This window comes from Pseudorca crassidens, chromosome 7, assembly GCF_039906515.1.
Source record: "Pseudorca crassidens isolate mPseCra1 chromosome 7, mPseCra1.hap1, whole genome shotgun sequence".
Classification (NCBI taxonomy): domain Eukaryota; kingdom Metazoa; phylum Chordata; class Mammalia; order Artiodactyla; family Delphinidae; genus Pseudorca; species Pseudorca crassidens.
This window is the reverse complement of record NC_090302.1, coordinates 58,272,215-58,296,890: the sequence shown is the minus strand read 5'-3', so window position 1 is coordinate 58,296,890 and position 24,676 is coordinate 58,272,215. Positions and strand designations below refer to the sequence as shown.

At 37.6% G+C, this 24,676-nt stretch overlaps 1 protein-coding gene across 35 annotated transcripts in view; it reads left to right on the top strand.

Annotated features, from left to right (window-relative positions):
- The window catches only part of PTPRD (protein tyrosine phosphatase receptor type D), a 2,145,367-nt gene extending 2,121,151 nt beyond the window's left edge, over positions 1 to 24,216 (top strand). For all 35 annotated transcript variants that reach the window (XM_067744351.1, XM_067744350.1, XM_067744358.1 and 32 more), the window contains 7 exons: positions 9,571 to 9,856; positions 10,264 to 10,442; positions 11,063 to 11,189; positions 12,349 to 12,474; positions 15,385 to 15,539; positions 18,599 to 18,734; positions 20,640 to 24,216. In XM_067744351.1, the coding sequence (XP_067600452.1) occupies positions 9,571 to 9,856; positions 10,264 to 10,442; positions 11,063 to 11,189; positions 12,349 to 12,474; positions 15,385 to 15,539; positions 18,599 to 18,734; positions 20,640 to 20,708 (1,078 nt within the window). In that variant the 3' untranslated portion in view covers positions 20,709 to 24,216. The remainder of the gene's footprint in view (positions 1 to 9,570; positions 9,857 to 10,263; positions 10,443 to 11,062; positions 11,190 to 12,348; positions 12,475 to 15,384; positions 15,540 to 18,598; positions 18,735 to 20,639) is intronic.
- Positions 24,217 to 24,676: the final 460 nt, after the last annotated feature.

The following is a 24,676-nucleotide window of genomic DNA, read 5'->3' as shown; positions in this document are numbered from 1 at the left end:
TAAGAGTGTAATGCACTTTTTCTTTCTAGAGTGATCAGTGTACTGGATGGTCTCATCCTAACTTTTGCTTATTTTAACTGTGTACTAAGAATTCTCCTCTCTGTGCTGAAGGCCAGCAGCTGATGGCACGATCAAGTCCAGGCTGCAAAGGGCTGCCAGCATCACCCTGACTTCTCCTGAGAATCCATCTCTGGGCAGTATTCCCAAGCTAGAGTGAATGAGGTTCCATCTTCTCTCTCTACTTCTTTGGATCCTCAACTGTTCACTAGTCTTTCATATTTTTATAATAGTAACTGTTTACCCACTGTTTTATATTTCTTTTTAATTCCATTATTACTGATTATATTGTCCTTGCTAAAAAAAAAAAAAAATCATACATTTCATCTAAAGTGAAAGGCCTCCTTACCATCTCCATGACCGATTCCATTCTCCACCAAGAGGTAACAACTATTGGTATCATTTGTGTATCTTTGGAGATCGAGTTCCATGAATCAACAGGTATGCATATAAAAATATTCAATATATAACTGTATTGTGTGGAATTGTAAAAAATATAAGTGTTATCATGATGTATATATTGCTCTGCAACATATTTAGAAATCTATTTTTTTCTTGGTCAATACATGGATTTGCCTCCTCCTTTTAACTGCCCATAGTATTCTCAGTATTTATGTACTGTAGTTTATTTAACCATTTCCTTAGTTATAATAATTTGCTATTTCAAATAATGCTGCAATGAAAATCATTTTCTAAAACTCTCTGTGCATATGTGTACTATACCTCCATGAGAGATTTCTAGAAGTGTGTGTCAAAGGATGTGTGCATTTAAAATTTTCACAAACACTGCAAAACTGCCCTCGCAAACAACTACTTAATAGCATGGATATATTCTACTGCATTTCAATGACAGTTTGTCCAAAGATATCTTTTTAGTTTTTATTTTATAATAATATATAAAAGTGAATTAGGCAGATGAATATTTATATCCAAGAAATCTGTATAATTTCTCTGGTCATTCTAAAGAGATGCCAGAGGATGTAATACTAAAACAGTTATGCGTCTGTTTTTTGTAGAGAGCCCTAAATATTCTAGAGATGCCCAGTATAGCTGTATATTAAGTTAAATGTTAATTTTTGTCAAAAAAAAGAGAAGAGTTTCAAAACAGCAGTCATATCAGGATCACATCTCAGTTTTATCAGGATAGTCATCTGATTAATCTTATAAGTCTCAGTCATAAAACTCAATCCATTCTATTAGATTCCTTTTTTAATAGTCTTGCAGTTCATAAATGCCATTCTTTTTTCTGAACTATAATATCCAATCAAAGCACGAGCTGATATACGTATGAAATGCTCACCATGATTTGGGGGCCATATTGTACTGTCTTTGCACCCAACTAAATGATCTGTAAAATCTTCTAATTCTGTTGTCTTTCTTTGCCATATCATTGAAGTATCAGTAAAGGGTCAGCATTAAAACTCCACCAGATTAATCAGGAAAGCCAACTTTTAAGCACATACCCAGAATGACTTTAGTACAAAATAGCCCCCTCGTGCCTCTTAATGTTTTCCTTTTGCACATTACTACGGTATCACATCACGGGACATTAAGCATATTTCAACTCCTGGGACTAACTCAATCATGTTTTTAGAAATTGAAAACAAATGTTGTAACTGGATGAATGCTAATAGTGAAGTAATAACAATTTCCTAGTAGGCGTGTTTGTTTAGTGGATTGCCTAGTTTTTCAGCTTGCAAACACTGGAATGTCTATCACTCACTGAAACCTTTTTTTTTTTTTTTTAAGGCAAAAGTTTGTCAATAATTTGGTTTACCTTAGTGGAATTACTGTCCTCACCCGAAGGTAACTTAGAAAGTTGGTTTTACTCCAAGGGTAACAGAGACCAACCTAATCCTAGACTCGATTTAAAAGTGCTGTCCTCCTCCCTTCTTGCTGGAATTTTCTGTAACATAATAAGTGTCCCAAATTGTGCTGGCCTCAGCCTGAAACACAGGGTTATGCACTCTTCTTTTTTTCCCAAAGATATGTAGAAAAATCTGTCTTTGTGCTTGGCAACTACTCCGACAGAAGATAGATAAAAATAAGGGTGGTTTATCAGTTTTGCTGTTCTTATCATGTTTCACGTTGAAGGCTGTTGAAATGATGAAAAACAAACAGCACTAAATAGGGTTCCATCATTATCGCCGCCATGAGGAGCTAAGTTTTTCAGGATCAAAGAAAAATGCATTTGCTTTTAGAACTGCAATTCTTCATTTTGATAGGTACACTGCACTCAGATACTGATGGGTGAAAAATAGAGCAAATTGGAGAAGGAAGTAAAATGTGTGCTGCTGCGGGAACTTGGAAATTCAAACAAAAGTAGGCTGGCATTCTTTTAAAAGCTCTGAATGTTCAACGTTCAATTTCTTAAGAAAAATGTGGTGCCTGAGGTTTGTTATTTATGAGCAACTGGAGTAAAACATAAGCACAGGTTGATTCCATCTCATCAAGTTATAAGAATTCCCTTTATCTTTATAAACATGTAGCAAAGGAATACTCCCATGCAGGGGCCTTTGGGGGAATGTTCCTGTACATGCTATTGATCCAGAAGAAGACAACATTTTTAAACTTACGTTTTTTAAAAATTTGCAACTCAAGTTGAGCACCTTTGTATTCCCTGGCATGGAAATTGCCAGGAGAAACTGTCAAACGCAATAGAGACAAGGAAGCTGTTGTTCTTCCCCTAAAGGAGAGTATCAACTGGCATAAAGATAATAACCAGAAAACAAAAATAAGGTATGGCAGTTGCCAATAAAGTGGTATAAATTGTCATAAGGATCCAAAGAGAAATAAACCAAGGGTAAAGTCTTGGTCGAGGATGCAGCAGGTGAGTTGAGTCTTGAAGGAAGGTAGATATCAACATGTGGACACAATAAGGAGGACAGAGAGCCTGCATAAGCAAAAGCCCAGAGGTGGGAAAGCTTAAAATATGTTTAAATCTCCTGGTTCTGAGGGAAAGGTGTGACTCTTATAGTAAAAGTGTTGTTATTACCTGAGAGCCATGCAGATTTAATGATGGGACCAGTGCCTCATCCAGATGAAACTATTGAACCTCTAAGTTAATGAAAAAACCCACAAGCACTTGGGGTAGAATTGCTACTAAAAGACAAAAAATAAGACTGGCCTATGACTTCTTCAAAATACAAAGGAAGACCGTGGAGCAATATATTTAGAGTTTGAGAAGATAATATTGGAGCCCGGTAATCCTGCACATAGCCAAGTTGCTGGCCCTATGTAAAGGCAAATAAAGAGCTTCTCAGATATACAAGACATCAGAAATAATACTACCCACACATATTTTATATGAAGCATTATTCAAAGACGTAGTCTAGCAAACCAGTACATGTAACAAAATAAAGAACTCAAGAATAGATGAGCCGTGTCATAAAGGTAAACTATGAACGAGTAAAACAGAATTATTTTAAACAATTGCTGTTAATAGAGTTATAGATGTAATAAAAATTTTAAACAGTCCTTAAAATGGGAAATAAGTGTGTAGAACATGCCCTTTTTCCCTCACTGCCTTGCAGCCACCCTGGCTTCCTTTTAATTACTCCAATATACTAAGCTATTTTCCATTCCAGGGTCTCTTCTTGGGATATTCTTTCTCCTCAAAAGCTTTCCCACCCATCTTCACTCAGCAAACCATTCCTTGTCCTTTAGGTATTGTATTAGTTCGCTAGGGCTGCCATGACAAAGTACCACAGACTGAGGGCCTTAAATAATACAACTTTATTTTTTCACAGTTCAGGAGGCCAGAAGTATGAGACTCAGGTGCCATCAGGGTTGGTTTCTGGTGAGACCCCTCTTCTTGGCCTAATTTACCATGGTCGCCTTCTAGCTGTGTCCTCACACGGCCTTTCCTGCATACTTGTGCACAGAGAGAGAGATCTCTGGAGTCTCTTATATTCTTACAAGGTCACCAGCCCTACTGGATTAGGGACCCACCATTATGAGCTCATTTAACCTGAATTACCTCCCTAAAGACCCTCTTTTTGAACAGTCACAGTGGGGGTTAGAGCTTCAACATATGAATTTTGAGGAGACGCAATCCAGTTCCTAACAGCTATCAATTTAAATGACACTTCCTCAAAGGTGCTCTTCCAGGATTCTACACATCACAACAGTTGTTGAGATTTATAATTATATATTGATTCATATGATTATTAATATCAAATTCCCCCACTATACTGCCATCTCCACGAGGCAAGGATCATGTTTTTTCTGTTCACCACTTCCCCGATATCTTAGCACATGATAGGCACTCAGTAAACATTTGTGGGCTAGTAGCCTGCAGAATCTTACGAAAGAGTATAGTATAGCAAATGAGGATGGAAGAACAAAGTAATGAGCATTTCCTGTCTGTCCCTGGGTGGTGGTACGAATAGATGAATTTGGATAGTCTCTGTGCTGGTAATATGTAACCACCAGCTTGGGATGGCAGGGGTTGGAGGTAGGGAATAGTATTGGTCAATTATGTTGGTGTAAGTACTCCCACAGTGGCAGATTCCAGGCTACAAATATGACATCACTGAATCCAAAAGCTGGGGAGAGATACTCAGTAGCATACCATTATATAATATTTTCACCTGAAGGGCATAAATGTAAAATAATTAAGAAGCAATGTATTTTGAGTGTTACCTTTATTTTTAATATAATTATTTAAGCAGGATTTCTGAGAATTTAACAACTGACTTTTGCCAGCTCTGGCACACCACTGATGGATAGATGAATAAAATTGTAGAAACTGAATGCATAGAAATTTATAATTTGTTTTTGTGCAGGGCAAAAGGCAAAAACAATGCAAGCTGATCCTTAAATTTTAGACCTGAATGACCCGAATCTGAGCAGAGAAGATGTTGATTATTCTTGGTATATGTTTATTTCTAGAGAAACCTGAGAGCAGTCTGAAATATAGGTCTCCCTTATGCTCAAAGAAAGGGCTTTTACTTTAGGAATCGTTTGTTTTAAGATGATTGCTGAACCATGAAGGACAATGAGAGAAAGGAGGGCAGAACTTTGGGGATATTATCTCCATTTTGGGGGCTGGCAGAAATACGTAAATTAGAGAAAGAGATTCAGATGGAAGAATCCAGAGAAGTCGGAGGATGAACAGCACCGGGGTCAGATAGAAAAAAACATTACAGGGCTTCCCTGCTGGCGCAGTGGTTGAGAGTTCGCCTGCCGATGCAGGGGACACGGGTTCGTGCCCGGTCCGGGAAGATCCCACGTGCCGCGGAGCAGCTGGGCCCGTGAGCCATGGCCGCTGAGCCTGCGCGTCTGGAGCCTGTGCTCCACAACGGGAGAGGCCACAACAGTGAGAGGCCCGCGTACCGCAAAAAAAAAAAAAAAAAGAAAAAAACGTTACATACTGAGGCACAGTCTGAAGAGCTGCCAGTAGATTTCTGAAGATGACATTTAGAGTTGATCTTTGATTTTGGTTTCCAACGTGATAGAAATTCTACACTTTCCTAGAGTCAATGGAACCATTATGTGAGTCACAGATCTTTTTGGCTAATTTCATATGCAACATGTTTCAGGTTATTTTGTATTTGAGATCATTACAAAATCTCCTGCCTTCCTACCATCAACCCAAAGGGGAGTATCTGATGTTCATCATAATCCCTCAATCAGAGTCATAGAAACCAAGGAAGAAAGGCTTTTCAAGGAACTTTCATTGGGGAGAGTTAAGCACTACTAAAGGAATGTTACAGAGGGATGGGTCACAAGAAAGTTTCCATGTTTTTCAATTGTTGCTTACCCAGATGGCAGAAAGACATGTGAAGTAATGGTGATGCCCTGAAATGGGGTGCTAAAGTTTAGCATCTCAGAACTTGCATTTGAGTCCCTATTTGGCCATTTACCATTAGCTATAGGACTTCAGGGAAGTTCCCGAATGTTGTGAATCATTGAAGGGGAAAAGAAACTGACAAGACATTTGCTGAATACCTCCAGGACGCCGAGCGCTGTGGTGAGAGGGCGTTTCACTGCCATCTCATTTACCTTGAGAATACGTGTGAAAGCAGAAACTTCCTCAAATGTAAAGTATTATTATTGGAAATATGGGGAGGAAAGGAAGAAAAGCTTGAGGGGGTAGATTAAAGCAAGATTTTGAAAGCCTGATCTCAAATGATCCTGTGGTGATTCTATCAAAAATTTCCCGGCATTAACATTTCCTATTTCTTGTTGTCAGCTTTAGAGGTAGAATTTGTAGATGGAGTTTGTACCTACAAAGCGACTGCATCTTTCTTCATGTTTGCAAAACACTCTGTATTTTTAATTCAGCCTTAAAACTTACTAGATAATTAACAAGTGAATTAGCACTATCATGATTTAAGAACAATAGAAAAATGAGAGGTTAAGTGACTGTCTCAGGGACACCCAGCCACTGGTATCTGTAAAAAGTATTTTGAACCTCAGGGTCTTGCTTCAAGCTAAGAGACACGTCTAACATTTAAAACCCCCAAGAACTCTTCATCATAGAAAAGAGGTAACATGTAAGTTCCAGGGACACTTTCTTCCCTCTCTTCCATATGAACAGCAAGATTGGGCTGTTAACAATATTTTGTGTTTGGAGGAGGAAAAAATAAGCTTTGCACAAGTCATAGCCTCTGTTCTTTGTTTCTTTTCTTCCCACAATTCATGAGGTAGACACAGGCACATGTTTGATTTTTTTCCTTCCTCGTTTTTTTTGGAAAAAAAAAAAAGAATTATTATCACCATGTAGAGGTTGAAATTGTTAGGGTCTGGAGTTATCCCTACCAATTTTGCAAGATTCTGTAGTATCTTTTTGCCAGAATACAGAACCATGCATCATCCAGACATTTGGAACGGCCCCCGATGCATATTTGGAGAAAATACTCCTGCCACTGTCTAGATTGGACTTGATTCATAGGGTTCAGTTATATGGCTTACAGTGTGTCTTCCACTAGGTAGAAATGCATGAAATTGTATCTAGATGGAAGTAATGCACAATTAGAAAGACAACACAGAAAAAGGAAAAAGATTTACTTAGTTTTAGAACCCACCAAATGTGGAGGCTGCCTCTGTCTTCCAGGCTAATTCTTACCTAGTTTCTTTATTTGCAGTGTGATGGCTTATCAGGAGACCAAGATGTGGAAACCACTCAAAGCATTTTCCTGTCTCCTTCTTCCCTATCAGACACTTTGTGGAGTCTTCAGGTATTCTCCACATAGTTCTGAACCTTTATCAAATGTAGGATTTCTTCCACTGACTGAGGGATCCTGTTACCAAAGCTGGATAGGATGCTCATTATACAAGGCCTCTCATGCCAATCACTAAGTCATTCACTTCTTCACAAACATCATTGCACACTGACTGCGTGCTTGGTGCAGGGCACAGAAAACAGAAAATGCAGTTCCTGCTTTCAAGATATGCTCATTATTTGCAGACAGTGGCCCTACCAGACTAACTAATAATACGATGTGACTGGGACTGTAGGGTGGTATTTAAGACAACAGGGATCTGGGACAGAGGGTGATTATAATCCTGCTGGGGGTATGGGGGAGGGAGAAGGTGGGGAGTGTAAGGGAAAACTTGCCATCTTACAGGTTTCTTTGGTAAAACTAACAAAAGAAAAGGGGACTTCGTGGATCTCAGTGCATCAGGTTTCTAATTGTTTTGTGCTAGGAAATGTGCTATCATCTCTCAGACTCTTTTTCCCGAAGGCTTTTGCATTACACTTCAATGGCATGTCACTTTGTGGTTTAAACCCTGAATGGAGTCTCTGACTAGATACTGACAGTTTTTACATCTGACAAGACAAAAAAGGTAAACAATTTTTAAATAGTGGTTATATCCTATTTCCGCATAAACTAGTATCTGAACCTCAGGGCTCCTATGTGGAGGCTGGGTTTGATCTATGCTGCTCAGTAGTTACATAAAGGTAATATTTGTTACAAAATGCTCACTTACCACCTACAGCCACTTGGCAGTTGAATCAGGTACCCTAGTGCTCATTAAACTCATTTATACGAAGTTTTGGTACATCCCTTGCACTGGTGCTTCACTAGGCCTATGAAAATTTTACATGCAGCTCCCAAAGCCATTCTATTTCTTTTGCTATTTCAGTCTCCTCAGTTCCCCATCCTTTCCTGTCCTTCAAAACTTGGTTCAAATGCCACATCATCCACAAACCAACACACCGTTTTTTTCTTGTGTTATAAATATTTATGTAAAGTATTATCTCCGTTGATAATCTGAGCTCTAGGTAGGATCTAAGTCACCTTTAATGTTGTAACCCCTACGTTACTTAGCAAAATACTTCACTGCTCATTGAATGAAGAGATGGATGTATCAGTGCACAGGTGGACAAATAAATGACGGGGAACACTGGTACGTAGTGAATGAAGGAGGCTGTCTGTTGCTTGGTGTCTAAGGTGCTGATACATAACCTATTCCTGTTGATTACATGTTTCCCAGCCAGGTAAGCATCCATGATCAGAACGAGAAAAACATTTGGATTCAGCCATACGTGACACATAAGTGGACTCACCCAAAAGGGTCTGATAAAATTAGAGACAATAAAAGGCTTACCTTGGATTTAAGAACACAGATGTGTGATTTTGTTAGTATTCTTTCCCACACTCGAGGAAATTCCAATGTTCCAACCACCGGACTCCGTAATCCAGTTCAGTGAATTAGGTTATCTCGTTGGCGGCAGAACTTGTCACTGTGCTTCGTTGACCTCTCACCTCCTCTTCTTTGAATCAGGTCCCACCAACTGGAGAACAACCCAGAAGTCCATATAAGTAATGGAGTTTAAAAAAATGCCTCAGAGCTTCTTCAGTAACAAAGACTGAGGCTTTTATTTTCCCACACAGAATACTTGAATTTCACCTAAAATTTCAAAATACATTCAACTCTGGAAGAAAAAGGAGTAAAAGCGAGAAGCACACCCACACTCTCTAGTGATTGCTTTTTATTAAGAATTTCTTTCCATTGAGAATACACTCCACTATTTTGAGTATGCAGCAACATTTTAATATTTTAATTACACACTTCCCACTAGATTGGTTTTAAAACTTCCTCGCTGAGTTTTAGAGTGTGAAATGTTTCAAGTTGAATGATTTACTAGTTTTCTTTTTTTTTTCCTTTTTTTAATAAATTGAACTAAAATAGACTGAAATAGTTTGTAAAAAGATAAAGCCTAGTTCGATCTTGACCAGCTTTAAAATATCTTTTAATGTAAAAAGCCTAAATGTGTTTTTTTCATAATAATTTCAAACTAATGTCTGCTTTGTGTTACGTGATCAAGGAGCACAGTAGTTATAGATTTAATAATTTTACATTTTGAAACCAATCACCTTTTACTTGTTAATTTGTTCCCTACCCTTTGGTTTAGAATGCCCCCAAATCATCACAGTAGCTATTTGAGTAGAATTAATGGATTTAAAACGTCGTTAATTAAAAGTAATGAGAATAATGTTATGATGTGTTGGTTCCCCAGGAGATTCATTTGGACGTTTATTTTCTCTGTTTTCCTTGTAGCGCGGGAGTTGGCCGGACTGGCTGTTTCATTGTGATAGACGCCATGTTAGAAAGAATAAAGCATGAAAAAACTGTAGACATTTACGGCCATGTAACTTTAATGAGAGCCCAGAGGAATTACATGGTTCAGACAGAAGACCAGTACATCTTTATCCACGATGCACTGTCGGAGGCAGTGACTTGCGGGGATACCGAAGTGCCGGCTAGAAACTTGTATGCCTACATTCAGAAGCTGACACAAAGAGAAACAGGAGAGAATGTCACAGGGATGGAGCTCGAATTTAAGGTATGATATTAGATGTGATGTGGTAATTCAGGAACAGTCATTCTGGAATTGTCCTTCTGAACCTTTCAAATTTGTGAAGTTACAAGATTCACCTGACCTTCTCCCTCAGGTGTCTGACTGTAAAACACTTTCTTCCTCCTTCCCTTTTCTATCCTTTGCTTCCTAATAATACCTAGAGCTCTTTTGTACCCTAATTTAAACTGAGAGCTCGTACTCTCAGAACATAATATTTAAAACTTCCATAGTCTATATGGACTCATTAGGTAGAAGTGAAAAGCAGTACAGTTGGAAGAGTCCTTTGCTTAAAAGCAAACAAAATCTTTGTATCTAATGAGGGAATCTTGGGTACACTGAAGTCACGCTACAGGCTAAAATTATCTTTGATTTTTTCTTTTTTCCTACAACAGCGTCTAGCCAGTTCTAAAGCTCACACCTCAAGATTCATCAGTGCCAATCTTCCATGTAATAAATTCAAAAATCGCCTTGTTAATATTATGCCATATGAATCCACGAGGGTATGCCTGCAGCCTATCCGAGGAGTAGAAGGATCTGATTACATCAATGCCAGTTTTATTGATGGATACAGGTATACACTCTTGCTCCCCTGACAGTCCAAAGCCTTGATATTTACATGTGCCCTAGTTTCACAGCCAGCATGAATTTCATCTCAATTCAAAGTGTTTTCTTTCTGCAGAGGTCAGCATCCAGTCCCTTGGTATTCGCTTTTTTATTATTTTAGAGAGGACTAAGAAGAAGCAGTCACAGAGTTTTTAATCTGTCCATGTGCACTCTTCTTTCAGAAGTCATTTGGATGTGGAAGGAGTTAATAAAGGCACTGTTTGTACCATATTATATAAATTCAGTAGATTGTGTAAGAGTCATTTCTACAAAATGAAGTTGCACAACTAAGTGTTTCTTAAGTGATTGGTATGACACATGAAATTGAGCTGTTAGCATTGCTCTGAAGTTTAAATAACAATGATAAAGACATACATCATCATATTAACAAAGCAATTTCTTTTGCAAAATCCCCCAAATGTATTAAATGTTCTTATTTGATTACACAATCCTAATGGGAATTTACTGCAATAGCATTAATAATGTTTTCATTTTTTATTACCTGGTTTGATGTTTACATATCAAATGCGAAGACTTTGCATGTTTTCTGATGACTTCAACATGCTCTTTTCGTTCTCTGTGATTCAGACAACAGAAAGCTTACATCGCTACCCAGGGGCCCTTGGCAGAGACCACCGAGGACTTCTGGCGGATGCTGTGGGAGCACAATTCCACCATCGTTGTGATGCTCACCAAGCTGCGTGAGATGGGCAGAGTGAGTGTCTCCTTATAAGACACTCAGACCACAAGAGAAATGAGGATTTCATTTTAAAAACCCGAGTGCCAGCATCATTTCTTTGAAACACAGAGTAATCCAGACGTGTTCTGGGCCATTCATTACTGTGTTGAATTTTAACTTGCAAAGCCATATCAAGTTCTTTCATTTTTGTGTTTTGAAGAAAGAACTGGTACTTTTGTTCCAGTGAAACACAATCATAGAGACAAATACGTCTGGCTTGTTTAGACTCTCAATGTGTTCTTACTTCCTTTCGCTCTGGACAAGCTAGAGCTTGGGTGCCATCATTACTCTGTATGAAGGAACTTGACTTTTTTCATCTCTGAAGCAAATTTTTACCTGCGCATCTTCCACTCCCATTAAACTGTTGGAAAGTTACGTAGTTTTTCTAAGGATATAATCTGGTAACCTCAGGTTTACTTTTAAAAAATGATTCTTCTGAAAAATATATAAAATAGCGTTAGAGACACCTAAGGACCTACCACTTAGATTCAATAGATACAAGCATTCTGCCATATGTGCTTGAGATGTTTTCTTTCTCGTCTTTGTATAAACTCAATGGTAGAGATGCATCCAAAACCCAACTTTTTAGAGCCCACAGAGAGAGTGAAAAAATACCAACTAGGAAAGTAACTTGACTTTTCTGATTTAGTTATTGAAGTCATTAAAACTGTGTGGGCTCCAGGTTCCTCAGCTGACGGAGACTGGACTAGGTCAATTCAGAGGTTTCTTTCTGTGTTCACACTTGATGGTTCTCTTCATTCCAAAACACAGTGTTGATCAATGCATGATTAACGTGACTAGCATTATGTCCGAGGACTGATGTAATTAATTGTCTAACTTGTAAGTATGAAGATGCTTACCCTATTGAAGAATTCAGTCAACTGATGTGTATTAAGCACCTACTGTATGCCAAGTACTATGCTTGATAACATGCACAAATATTGAACCACATGATTTCCCTATCCTCAGGGAACCTATGGTTTCAAAGAGAAAATGAGTCATATGCGATTGGAATCACCTTAAATTCTAAAACTGTATTAGTGAAAGAAAGACATTAAATATATAGATACATGATAAACAAAATTTATTTACACTTTACGTAGCTTGACATTAATCTTTTTTTTTTTTTTTTTAGGAGAAATGTCACCAGTACTGGCCAGCAGAACGATCTGCAAGATACCAGTACTTTGTTGTAGATCCCATGGCTGAGTACAACATGCCCCAATATATACTAAGAGAATTCAAGGTCACAGATGCCAGGGTAAGTTGGCACAGTCTTATGCTCTTAACCATTAACTGAAAAGTAGTCTAAAATGCATCCCTGGGAGAAATATTTTCCAAGTGACCATACTCCCAAAGTGAAAAGAAATCACTCATCCTGGAGGATTTTTTTTTTTTTTAAACATAAGAGTAACTTCTCCTGTCCTGTAAGGTTTCTCACAAGCCCAGGCTTGGCTCACATTCAAATGTAGCATCTGGCAGCCCAACTTTGGGGACGTGCTTGGTGAGTGTGTGTGCCGGGAAGCATTTATTGATTGGTTGGCTGTGCTTACATTCACCTCCTCAGCTTATTCTCTTTGGAGCTTTTTTGACTTCTTCATTACTTGAGGCTGTAAATATGTTGTTGTTTTGCTAAGCCCTTTAGGTCATGTTGGCTTGGAGGTTAATTTGGTATGATTTTAAAATTGCTGAGCAAATGGCATTCTTTAGAAGAATCTGACAAGCTTTACACATTCTAATTTGATTCCTGGCATGGTTTATTCCTCGGTGTGCTAATGTGTCTGTCCATGAGAGCTGTGCACCCACGACCCTTGTTGGCTAATTTTCATTCTGCATTTCTTATCTAGATTGCTGAGTGCAAGGTTCAGCCCTGATGTAAGATGTTCTATGCATAAACTTTAATATCCTTGCCTTTGGCCACTTTCAAACCATGATTACAAAGACATCTTAGGAGAGAGTGGGGTCAGTCCAAAGCCCTGCTTTGTTTTTGGAACTGTCACTGTGGGTGGGTTGAATAAAACTGTAGGGTAGAGCTATTTACTTGATCCATTGTTTTTGTTGGAAAGCAGCTTTCTCAACCAAGACTCATGTTTAGAGATTGTCTACTAATCCCCAAAGCCTGGCCCTGGCTGTTGACCTAAAGTGAAAGAGAAATTGGTTAGCAGGCTGCTTGGCCCAGGTGACAGACCTGTTAATCCCAGAAAGTCTGAAGTCTTAACTACTCTGAAGGTGACTATACTCAAGACAACAGTTAAGTCCCTAGGTCTCGTTTTGAGTTGCCCAAGCAAGCATGCCTTGGTGACACATTGTTTTAAAAAAAAAAAAGGAAAAAGCATCCCTTTCAGAATCTGAAGCTAGATATGTGAGTGAAAACTCTGAGTGCATTCCAAGCGAACTCACCAACCATTTCTGACGGCAAAGTGTAGGAGCCAGGCCCTGCAAATGGCAGAGACAAGAAACACTGAAGCAGGAACTTGTTCCTATGTTTTGTTTTGAAGCCTCTCTGTGATTGTATAATGTTCTTAGCTGCCATAGCATTTGCTGTTTGTGCTCCTAGTATGTTTCTAATCTCAACTTCCCAGTTTAGAAAGCAAGTTGGCACTTGAGAATACAGTATTGTTAAACAGGTAACCTTTAAGTGGAGTCAGGTGGTCTCTCCTCTAAATCGTAAAGGTCTGTACACATGCTGTTAAAAACAACTATGGTCAGAAATGAAATCCCCAGGACAATCAGAGGAAGACAAATCTGTATTACCTAGCCTCTGGCTTCCCTTCCTGTGCTTTTCAGACCTTTTCTAGAATCAAAAGGAAGTAAATCATGCTTCCATGGTAACCTTCCATAAGTTTGTTATGGGGCCAAGCAGTTACTTTCATATTCCTCAGTATTCTCACAAACTTGATGTGATCTCCCAATTTATTTCTATTCCCAAATGATTCCAGTCAGGAATATGCCCTGTTCGTATGGAAACCACCAGGCTGGTTGATATATGTCCATCTCGAGTTGGGCCATCCCCTCTTCTCCATATAACTGAACGAGAAGGATTGGGTCTTTGTCTACTTAACCAAAATCTTGGGAACTTGCACATCTATATCCAAAATGACTTTAATGTGGAGAGAGTTGTTACAGAAGTGGAAAGGAGGACCAAACTGAAGCCTTAACTAGGAGCAGGGACTCCTCAAATAGAATCACCCCGTGTAAACTTGGAATTTGGATTCTCTCTCGCTCTGTTGATTGAGGGAAGAAAGTTGATGGTCATAATCGTTATTCCTGCTTCTGTAAACAGAGGGTCCCTTCTGCTTTTGTTGTGCTTCCAAAAACACTGTGCAATTCCAGAAGGAATCAGAAGTCCCTTAGTGTCTTCTTTTGAAACCATTTATACTTCATGAATCAGAGAAATTTTGCCAATCTCTTTAGGAAAGATAGACTGCTCCTGTATCTAGCTTTTGGTTTGTCCGTGTTAAAGCCCCGCACAGACACCTCAGTTCCTGTGGTCAGCCAGGAAGAGTCCTTTTTCAGAAAACAACATTTATCTACTAATAGTCTCTCCTGTCTCCTTGAGGGACACTTCACTTCCTGCTCAACAGCACAGTCACCTGGTACACGCTGTGTATACTGCCTTGGCTAGAAATATACCTCTGAGACGTGTGGGGCATCCAGGTTAAATCCAGCTACCCAATTTGCATCAGATCCTTTCAGTGTCACTACTTGTCATTCGACAATGTTGCAAATAAGCAAACACAGCAAATGTGAAGGTATCATGACAATAGCAAAATCTCTGGTCTGGATGACATGCCTGGATGTTCCTTTCAGTATTAAGAAGTTATTGGATTCTGAAAATTTTGAAATGGAGTGTACATGTTCCACTTCGGTTTTGAAGGCAAACTTTGGGGCTCAGAGCATTTACTAACATGGGAACTAGGTGGCTTTTTATGAAAGCTCAGGTTTTTAATGGGCATTGTGAGAGTAAAGAAATTTGCAATTTAAATATATGTGAATGTAGACAGTGTTGATAGCAGGTAAGATACTAACTGACTAATTTTCTAGTTAAACATGTTTCTAACTTTTTCTTCCCTTTTTTGGAAAAAATCATGCCTGCTGTTGTGGTCCGTGCACTGGCTGAATCCTCCTGGCGTCCTCCTTTGCGGTTGGATACGTGGCTTTCTCTCTAAAGGACGGGCAGTCCCGAACCGTGAGGCAGTTCCAGTTCACTGACTGGCCAGAGCAAGGAGTGCCAAAGTCTGGAGAAGGATTTATTGACTTCATTGGCCAAGTCCATAAAACAAAAGAGCAGTTTGGCCAAGATGGACCCATTTCAGTCCATTGCAGGTGAGAATCAGGAATGATGAGTTTCCATTTGTGCTGAATGCAATAACTTTGAAAGTATGTACTGTTGTCTATTCATTGTTGGTACCAATTTATTGTGAATCTGCATAACTGAAATTTTATTTTTATTTTTCTCAGAAGTGTATTGTAAACCCTAAAGCAAGGACTCATTTCTCTTTCTTTCCACAAAGTGAAAATAATCAGAGGAAGATTTTTATCTTCAAATTTTGCCTCTTGTAACAAAGAACCAAACTGTGTTTTCTTTGCCTGTTTTACCGTAACAGGAATTGTTTGTACACCACCGAGTGATAATTTGTTCAGTTTATCATTCCTCACTTGTTTTGCTTTCATAGCATTACCCTGATAATTATCTTTCTGTATCTTTCTCCTATGTTTGCCTTCTTGAGAAAACCATAAATAGTTATTAAGCCTTAATAACAATACTAATTCTTTTCAGTCAATAAGTGATTAGAATGGTACCTCAGTTAAAATTGCAATTTGCTTGAAAATTGTTGCTATATCAGAAAATGAAGCACCTTCAAGTTAATTATTTTCAATAGTTTCCACGGCATTTTATAATTCAAGTCATTGAAGCTAACAGAAATAGCAAGTAAACAGTTCAGAAAGGACAATTACCATAAATTTAGTGCTTTTGGAAGTTACTATGCAACAACCTTCTAGCAAAAGGAATTCACCTAATATGTTTTAGTTTCAGTTTGTAATCTCTTTATGGTCAAAATCTTGAAAGAGTTCATTAAAAATTTTACTTTGCTTCCCCCCCAGAATCCCAAACTACAGTTCTTAGTGACATGGGAGACAGGTCGCAAAACAGGAGAAATATTAGACATGGGCTTCAAAACATCTGAGCTCTAGTCCCACTACTATCATCATGTAGCTCTGTGACAGTAGGGAAATTTCTCTAGACCTCAGTTTTCTCAGCTGATCTCCAAGACCCCTTCTGGGACACACAGTGTGCTATTAAATGAGAAGCAGACCTTGTTTATACACATTTGCTGTGTGTTGAGCTTATCCAAAGTTCTTTGCTCTAGACCACCAAAGAGCATGTAGGAAATGATGCAGGGACTCGATATTCAGACAAAGTGGGTGGTATATACGGGACTTGAATTACCTGGATATCCCCCTTAATTTTCCACATAATTTGCCCAAATCCTAATCCAAATTTTCCAGTATAAGCTATAAAGAAAAGAATATGTTCAACACATTTTTCTTTAACTTCAGGCATTCCCATAAGTATAAATAAGTGTGTGTATGCATGTGTCTCTTTTCATTGCTTTTGTCACAAAATTATTTGTATATACAAAGATTCCTTTGTATACTATGACATGTTATTCACATACCTTAAAGACTTCCAGATATCTTCTCTTATCTGGGGATATTTTAAAAATACCACTCATTTATAGCTTATTAAAAACAGGATAAAGTCAATAAATTTGGAAGTTGTAAGGCCAGTGTCTGTTATTTTCTTGAAAGCACCTAGTAGAAAGCCAGAAACCCTATATTTTTGTTACATTTGAGCGAGCAAAGCAAGGTAAGATAGACTCTGGAGTACCTGGACCATTCAACAAAAAGATCATAAATCACAGTCTCTCAGGATTAAGAGAGACTTTCAAGGTTGAAAGGGACCTTCAAGGTCATCTACTCCAGCTTAACAGAGAGCCTTGACTGCGCCTGGTTATCCTTAGTCACTCCGTAAAACCTGCCTATGGATTTTAAAGCTTCACTTACATTTCTGTTAGGACTCTTTAGAAAACCCAGTTTATAAAGGGACACACTATTTATATATCAACTACATCCCGAAGTAAATGAATCCATCCATTTTCTACAGCCTGTACCCAAGCATTACACGTGCCATTTAATTAGGATCCAAAAATGTAGGGATTTTTCAGATTATTCACTCTTTTCCTCATTACCTAAACCTCCAGATGCTTTCCTACTTCCTAAGAGCACAAAAGCTATGAATTAATTTTCTTCTCTTGCTGCTGTTACAATTCTGGAATCATCTTAAAACATTAAAGAAAACAGAAACTCAAAACCTTGCTAACGTGGTGGAAAGAATCCTGGTGTTTTAGCTACTGAACATCTAAAAATAGTAGATAAGTGTATAGCTCAGTGGCTCTTAACCACTGTGTTTTTTTTCTTCTTCTTCTTTTTTGATTTTTTTCCAGTTTAGAGACCCCTTTGATAATCTGTTAAAGTTGTAAGTTTCAGAAACAAAAAAATATATATATATTTACACAATCCATACATATAAGATATTCATAGACCCTTCCAAAGACTAAATGAGGATCCCATGTCAAAAATCCTGTTATATTGATAGAATCTCCTTTCTCATATCAAAACTGATGTCTGAATTTGAATAGTCTATATACCTTCATATTTATTTTTACGTCTAGGTGATGGGACATGTTGCACAGATTCTTAAGTGACTACAAGAAAATCTGAAGGCACCCAGTTTGTCTTACCTTATCTGAATTATTTCAAATGTAGAGAACAAACGTATGGACACCAAGGGGGGAAAGTGGCGGGGGAGGGGGTGGTGGTGGCATGATGATTGGGCAATTGGGATTGACATGTATACACTAATATGTATAAAATAGATAACTAATAAGAACCGGCTGTATAAAAAATAAATAAAATTCAAAAAAAATGAATTATTTCATACTTTAAAAATATTAAGCAGGCAAAGTCTAAAATTTCAGGATCTACGTGAAGAGTATAAATCTGTATTTTATTTACCATTCCTTTTATCCATTTATTTTATGTTTCCTGGCCCTTTCCAAAATGACATATAATCCCAGTTGAAAGGTTATTATATTTTATAAGACTTAATCCTAACTACTCCACATTCATTCTCACCTGTTATCATGGCACACTGTCTTAAGAGTAATCATTTCATGAACCCAACACCACATTTTCCTGAACATTGCTGTAGTAGAACCCAATGTAATATGGAAGCTGGTGGACATACGTCCACCTCCAAGCAAATGTGGCCGAGACCGTGAGTGTCTCATCCAGTAATGTTGTCTTTGTTATTATGACAGTGCGGGCGTTGGAAGAACTGGAGTCTTCATAACACTAAGCATTGTTTTGGAAAGAATGAGATATGAAGGAGTAGTAGATATCTTCCAGACTGTCAAAATGTTAAGAACGCAACGACCAGCCATGGTGCAGACAGAGGTAAGAAAAATCTCCAGGAGTTTGTTTGTCACATCTCAAGAACCAAATAATACATTTTGTTTGCCAAGATCTCCTAGAGTCCAGAGACTCTCAACACCAGAGGCAAAATGCAGGAAAATACTGCAGGAAAAGCATCCAGTTGTTTAATATTTTTGAACCTCATTTTCCCCCTTTGTAAATGGGAGTGACAGTGTCAATGTCTTAGAGCTGGTTTGGAAGTTATCTAAGATGACGTATTAGATTGAACCATGTTAAATTGTCACTGTTTGGGGCCTATAAAAATGGCAATTTCATATAATTCATTATATATATATATACATTAATGTGATATACATTGCACGAATTTAATATATGTAAAAAGCCCAATGGTAGATAATATACCTGGGAGATAATAGACCCTTGGCCCATTTTATGCCTCCATTCTCCTTCTATATGCCTAGGTATTATCAACTGCTCTATATTTCATTTCTTAATAATGGTATTTTAAAATATTTGCATCCTGGATATGCACTAGAGAAATTAGCCTTCCATTGTCTACTCCAAGAATTGTTATGAAAGTTCTGATATTTTTCAGAATAATAGGAATTCATGACTTAGCCAGTCTGACCTACTGACTTCATTTTAAGGATAATATAAGTGATAGATAGTGTTTCTGTTTCTCAAAAGGCCAACAAATTATACAATTTGTATGTATTCCTAAATTCATAACCCACAGTATCTTCCAGACTTTGATTTCAAAATAGTGCAAGCATTTGGCTTGCAATACTCAAAACATTATGTCAGCCTGACAAACTTAATGGGTGTTGGGGGTGACGAGGGAAATTGGACGTTTAGAAAGCCTTAACACTTAGCCAAGCAACTTACTGTGACAAGATAGGAAAGCAAACTCCATTTATTTTGCATTACCATTTTTATTGTAGAAAAATGCACATTTAAGCAAAATAGAGACTATCTACTTTCAGCCCCATTGGCTACTGAAAATAAGTTTCTTTTACGGGGAAAATCCTACTTTTTCTCACCCCTTCTTCATCTGTAAATTATAATTTTTCTATCTTATAATGCCCCCACTTATTCCCATTTGACAGTGTTCTTCCCTGTCTGAAAAAGGACATGTTTCATGCTGTTTTAGTTTAGTGTGGGTCTTTCTAGAACAGGCAACTAACTAGCCATCACAATGAATTAGGCCAAATGGCACAGGTACTTTTTGACATGGGCAGCCAGTCTTGTGATGCCATTTTCAAGGGATGAAAAGCCTAAAAGTTCAGCGCCCTGTGTATTCGGCTTTGTGTGCCTGATGTTCATCACAACGATACCTTTTGGCCGCTTCCCTCACTTATATAAACACATCAGAAACAATGGAGAATAATTCTGATTGCAGGCAACAAGGTCTACTGTCTGATAAGATTTTTTTTTTTTTAATTCAAATGTTTTTGGCAACAGCCCAGAAGATAAATGAAACCACATTTTCCTCAGGACAATATGTGTCTGCATAGGCCTCTCTTAAATATGCGAACTGAAAATTACTTACCTCAAATAATTAGATAATTTTAAAAGACGGCTGTGACATATAAGGAGTTCCCATGTTTAGCTGGTGGTAATTGTCTGGTACTATCCTTGGAGAACAGTTCACATATGTCTGGAAGATAATGTTCACAGGAGCTGTTACTACTTTGGAATTAGGAGACTATTTTAGTCGAATTGAGTGGTGAAGTTAATAAGTACCCCATGTGGCTAATGGTTCTTTGCTCAAAACAAAACAATTGGTCATTGGATTGAATTGATTGGCGAAAGCAGTGATTTTGCCCCCATCTAGGTGTAACTTTGTCTTCCAACATCGATTTCCACTTTTCTGTTAAAATGTACTCATGGCCCCTTTTCTTTCTCCCCATGCTTTGTCTCCGGCAGGATCAGTATCAATTCTGCTATCGAGCCGCGCTAGAGTACCTGGGCAGCTTTGATCACTATGCAACGTAGAAATCCCTGACCCACTTTGGATTTTTACTGCAAGCCCTTCAATATCCATGGAGTCTCTTCTGAGCCATACAGGGCATTTGAGAAGTCCTTCTTAACTTCTAGCTAACAACCACTTAGTGGGACTATCACACACAAAACAAATTTAAAAAAACAAACTCTTCCGGGTGGACCAAGAATTCACAGTTTAATAATCTAACCTGAGAAATAATAGAGTCCTGACTGATGAGGCATCTGAAGGATTTTATTTACAGATACCTCAAGGATTCAAAATAAAGGGAAGAAGAAATCACAGCAAAGAACCGCCATCTTGTTCAGGATTGCTTGATGGGTGCAAAGAGAAATGGCCTGAGTGCAGCAGTTCAGGGCAAGATCTTTGCTGGCTTCTCATGACAAAATGGACTCTGCTTTGACATCGCCCCTTCCCAGCATACTACTCATGATAACATTTTAGGGGGAAAGGGGGTGGGGAATGTTTAAAAAGAAAGTCTTTGATTTAGTTTTTTAGTATTGTAAAGATACTGCTGACCTGTGCTTCATTTTTAACTGTGTAAACTTTTTTTTTAACAAAATGTATCATTCGATAAAGTGAATTTTAAAAAAGTTACATAACTCTTCATTTTTTATTTCCAAATTGTAGGTTTTTTTAAGCTGTAGAACTGTTATCTGTGATACCTTGCTGTAGAAATATCAAATAATTGGAAAATTTGCACATTTTTGTGCAATACTCTTAATCTACAGTATCGGTCTTGTCTGGTATTACTTTTACACTTCTGTCTGGTTTTCGTTGCTGAGAAAGTACCCATTTTCTTCAAATAATCAAAGAGAACTTTGTTTTGTTCTTTGGAATCAACAGGGAGGCGCAAAGTATAAAGTTGCTGCTAACATATATACATATATATCCATATTTTATAGGGGTGTCTATGTATATATAGTGTGTCCACACAAAAAGATAGATATAGCTATCATTCAGTTCTTCCATGATTTAGTTCTTAAATTTTTTAAGGTAGAGAAGCTATTGTAACACCTTTTTCAATTTGTTATTAATTTTATGACATACTGATATTTCTCAATATCACACAATTTTAATTCTTAAGGGAAATGAGGAATGCACATCAGTGATTGTCAAACCTCACCCCCTTAATTTCCTACCCAATCTCCCCCCACCCCCCTAACCATATTCACAAATACTATTTTGTTAGCCAGGCTTCCAACAAAGTTCAATATTTCTAACACTCTAGTGCAATAAAACATTATTAAATATCTAAGAGGTGTGCATGTGGGAAAGGTCAGTGCATATCCCTTTAGGAGGAGAGAATGTTGTAATATATCAGCTATCAAGATGTTTAAAAAACAGTGTATTCAATTGTATATTGTCTATAGTATGTGCTATGAAATTTGCATTTATGATATGTAACAGGGGCAAAGCCAAACTCATGTTACTCTGTTCAGTCAGAAACATTTTTTGTGGCATACAGCATTCCTGGGAAGTGCTGTACTTTGTTTTCTTTTGGTTTTAGTTTTGCATTTAGAGTGCCTTATAATTGATGCCTATTTTAATAGCATTTCTTTTCAGCTTTTGGTTCATATTTTCATTATTTGTTCGTATGTGTTTCTCTTCCAATTAAAGCATTATCTGTTTACCACATGTACAAAAACTCTTTGAATAATATGCATTCCTAGTTTTCAACCAAGTCGGGGATGTTAGTGATTGTACCAGCCCAAAGCACTTGGATAATCAGGGCCCTTCTTCCTTTCATAATTGTCAACATCAGGAAAAGCTACTTGTTTTATTTGTAATCCCTTCCAAATCTGCTCTGGAACATTCAGTAACTGCACCAAACTTAATTTATTAACAAACATGATTGTCAACTTTGAACATATTTACTATTTCATTAGGATTTTTCTAAAAGGAGAAATTAAAAAATATATATATATGTGTATATATATATCCCCCCCAAATTTTTCAACATAATTTCTATAGGAAGCCATGGACAATGGCATGAGTTTGCCATATCTTACATGATTTTAAAGAACACTCAGAATATCCAAGGAACTCTTATTAAAGAGTTTTGGTAAAATATTTTGGTTTAATGTTAGCTTCATTGATGTTCTGCATGGAAGGAGTTTTGTTTTCTACATTTTCCCATCACTAGCAGAATGAAATCCAAGAGACCAAACACTTGCAAGCATCATATTTGAGCACTTTTGTAAAAAAAAAAAAAAAAAGAAAAGAAAGAAAAAGAAAAAAAAAAAACTATAATACTAAAAAAAAATAATAATAATAAGTATCTAGAAGGCTACCTCAGAATGAGACTCTCTAACCTACATCAGAACAGGAGAAGAATGTGCACTATGTGGGTCTGTTGTTGTTTTCTTTTAGTTTGTATCTTTTGGAGATTTATCCAAGTGCCAGATTACTCAGTGCTATGATTTTCGTTTAGTGAAACAAAGGGGGTCGGACAGACATTGCATCATGCAGACATGCCATGTTGGACAGGTAGAATCCGATGGTGTACTGCACACCAGAACGATTGGCCAATGAGCAGTTTCTCTCCCTGAAACCAAAACTGCCCATTTGGCAAAGGGAAAGGGGAGAATAATCACAAGAAGAAAATGAACGGGATGCATACCATAGACGAGCGAGGAGGAGAATATTCCAGATATCTTACTGTTCAGGAGCTGTTCTGAGAGCTAACTCCCTTACTGTCATTGATGTGCATTCCACTCTGCTTTTCTGTACAAACATTCTATCTTCTTTTCCCAGGTAAACATCTTTATCTACCATTACCATAAACTTTCAAGTTTCCAATTATTTTCATCATCATAACCAGTACGGTGCTATTATTTACCTATGTACGTGTAGTTATGTATAATTTTGTAATTAGTTACAAAGGTAAAAAAATCAAAATATATAAAAAGTGATTTGTACAGAACTTTATTTTAGCTCTTTTTTAAAAATGATTTGCATGGTTAGACAATGGCGAGGACAGCCAGGGGAGGGAAGGGCCTCTAGGGAACTTTGCACTTTCTATACCTTTATACTATGCACTGCCCTATTGATTCTACACCCAATAATGTTATTACTTGAACCCATCTGTAAGAAACTGCTTCAGAAATTCGTTTGTGTGTATGTAAATAACCCAATATAGAAAAAGGAAAGGAAAAATTCTGCAGTAATGTACAGATTTTTTTCTTTCCTGGTTTTGTTTTTGTTTTTTGGTTTGGTTTCACTTTGCTTTAGGCCTTGCTTTTTATTTTTCATTACCTTTTCTTTTTCCTATTTTGGATTTTAGTTTCCTTTGGGCTTATGGGTGCCCTGATACTCCAGCAGAGATCAGAAGGGTACAGATCCATTCTCTCCATCTGTTATGTGGCTTTGCCATCCAAGCTTGGAGTGTCTTTACAAAGATAATAACAGTTGTGTTCTTTGCTCTCGTTTTGGATGCATAGACTGAAAAATTAAAAAAAAAAAAACAACTTGTAAAATGGCTTGTTAAAAAAATACAATTACCTCTAATTAGTAGTACGCGTAAATGTTTTACAGAATGAAAGGCGTGCTTTTTATTTTCTTACTTCGTTACATTGGTGGCGAAAGAGGTCTGTATGAAAATCAGTTCTTTGCTGACACAAGTTCCATTTGTTACAAATGAATTCTAATAAAAATGTCAGTGTTATGCAGCCCTGGCCTTTGCTTTTGTCCACTCAAGCACTTTGGTTTTGAACTAACTATGTATGTTCCCTCTTCCCCCCTGGTTATCTGGTTAGTTCCTTTATACTAATAGTAATTCTACTTACCAAGAGGCTGCTATCTATAGGTGCCTGCCTTGAGGTGAGCACCTTTCACTGGTAAGCAAACTGAGGCTTAAAGAAATGGTTGGCCCAAGTTCACACAGCAAAGAAAGAAGCCTTGGTATCATTCAAACTAGAGATCATAGGCAATCTTTAATTCTTCATGATGACTACTATAT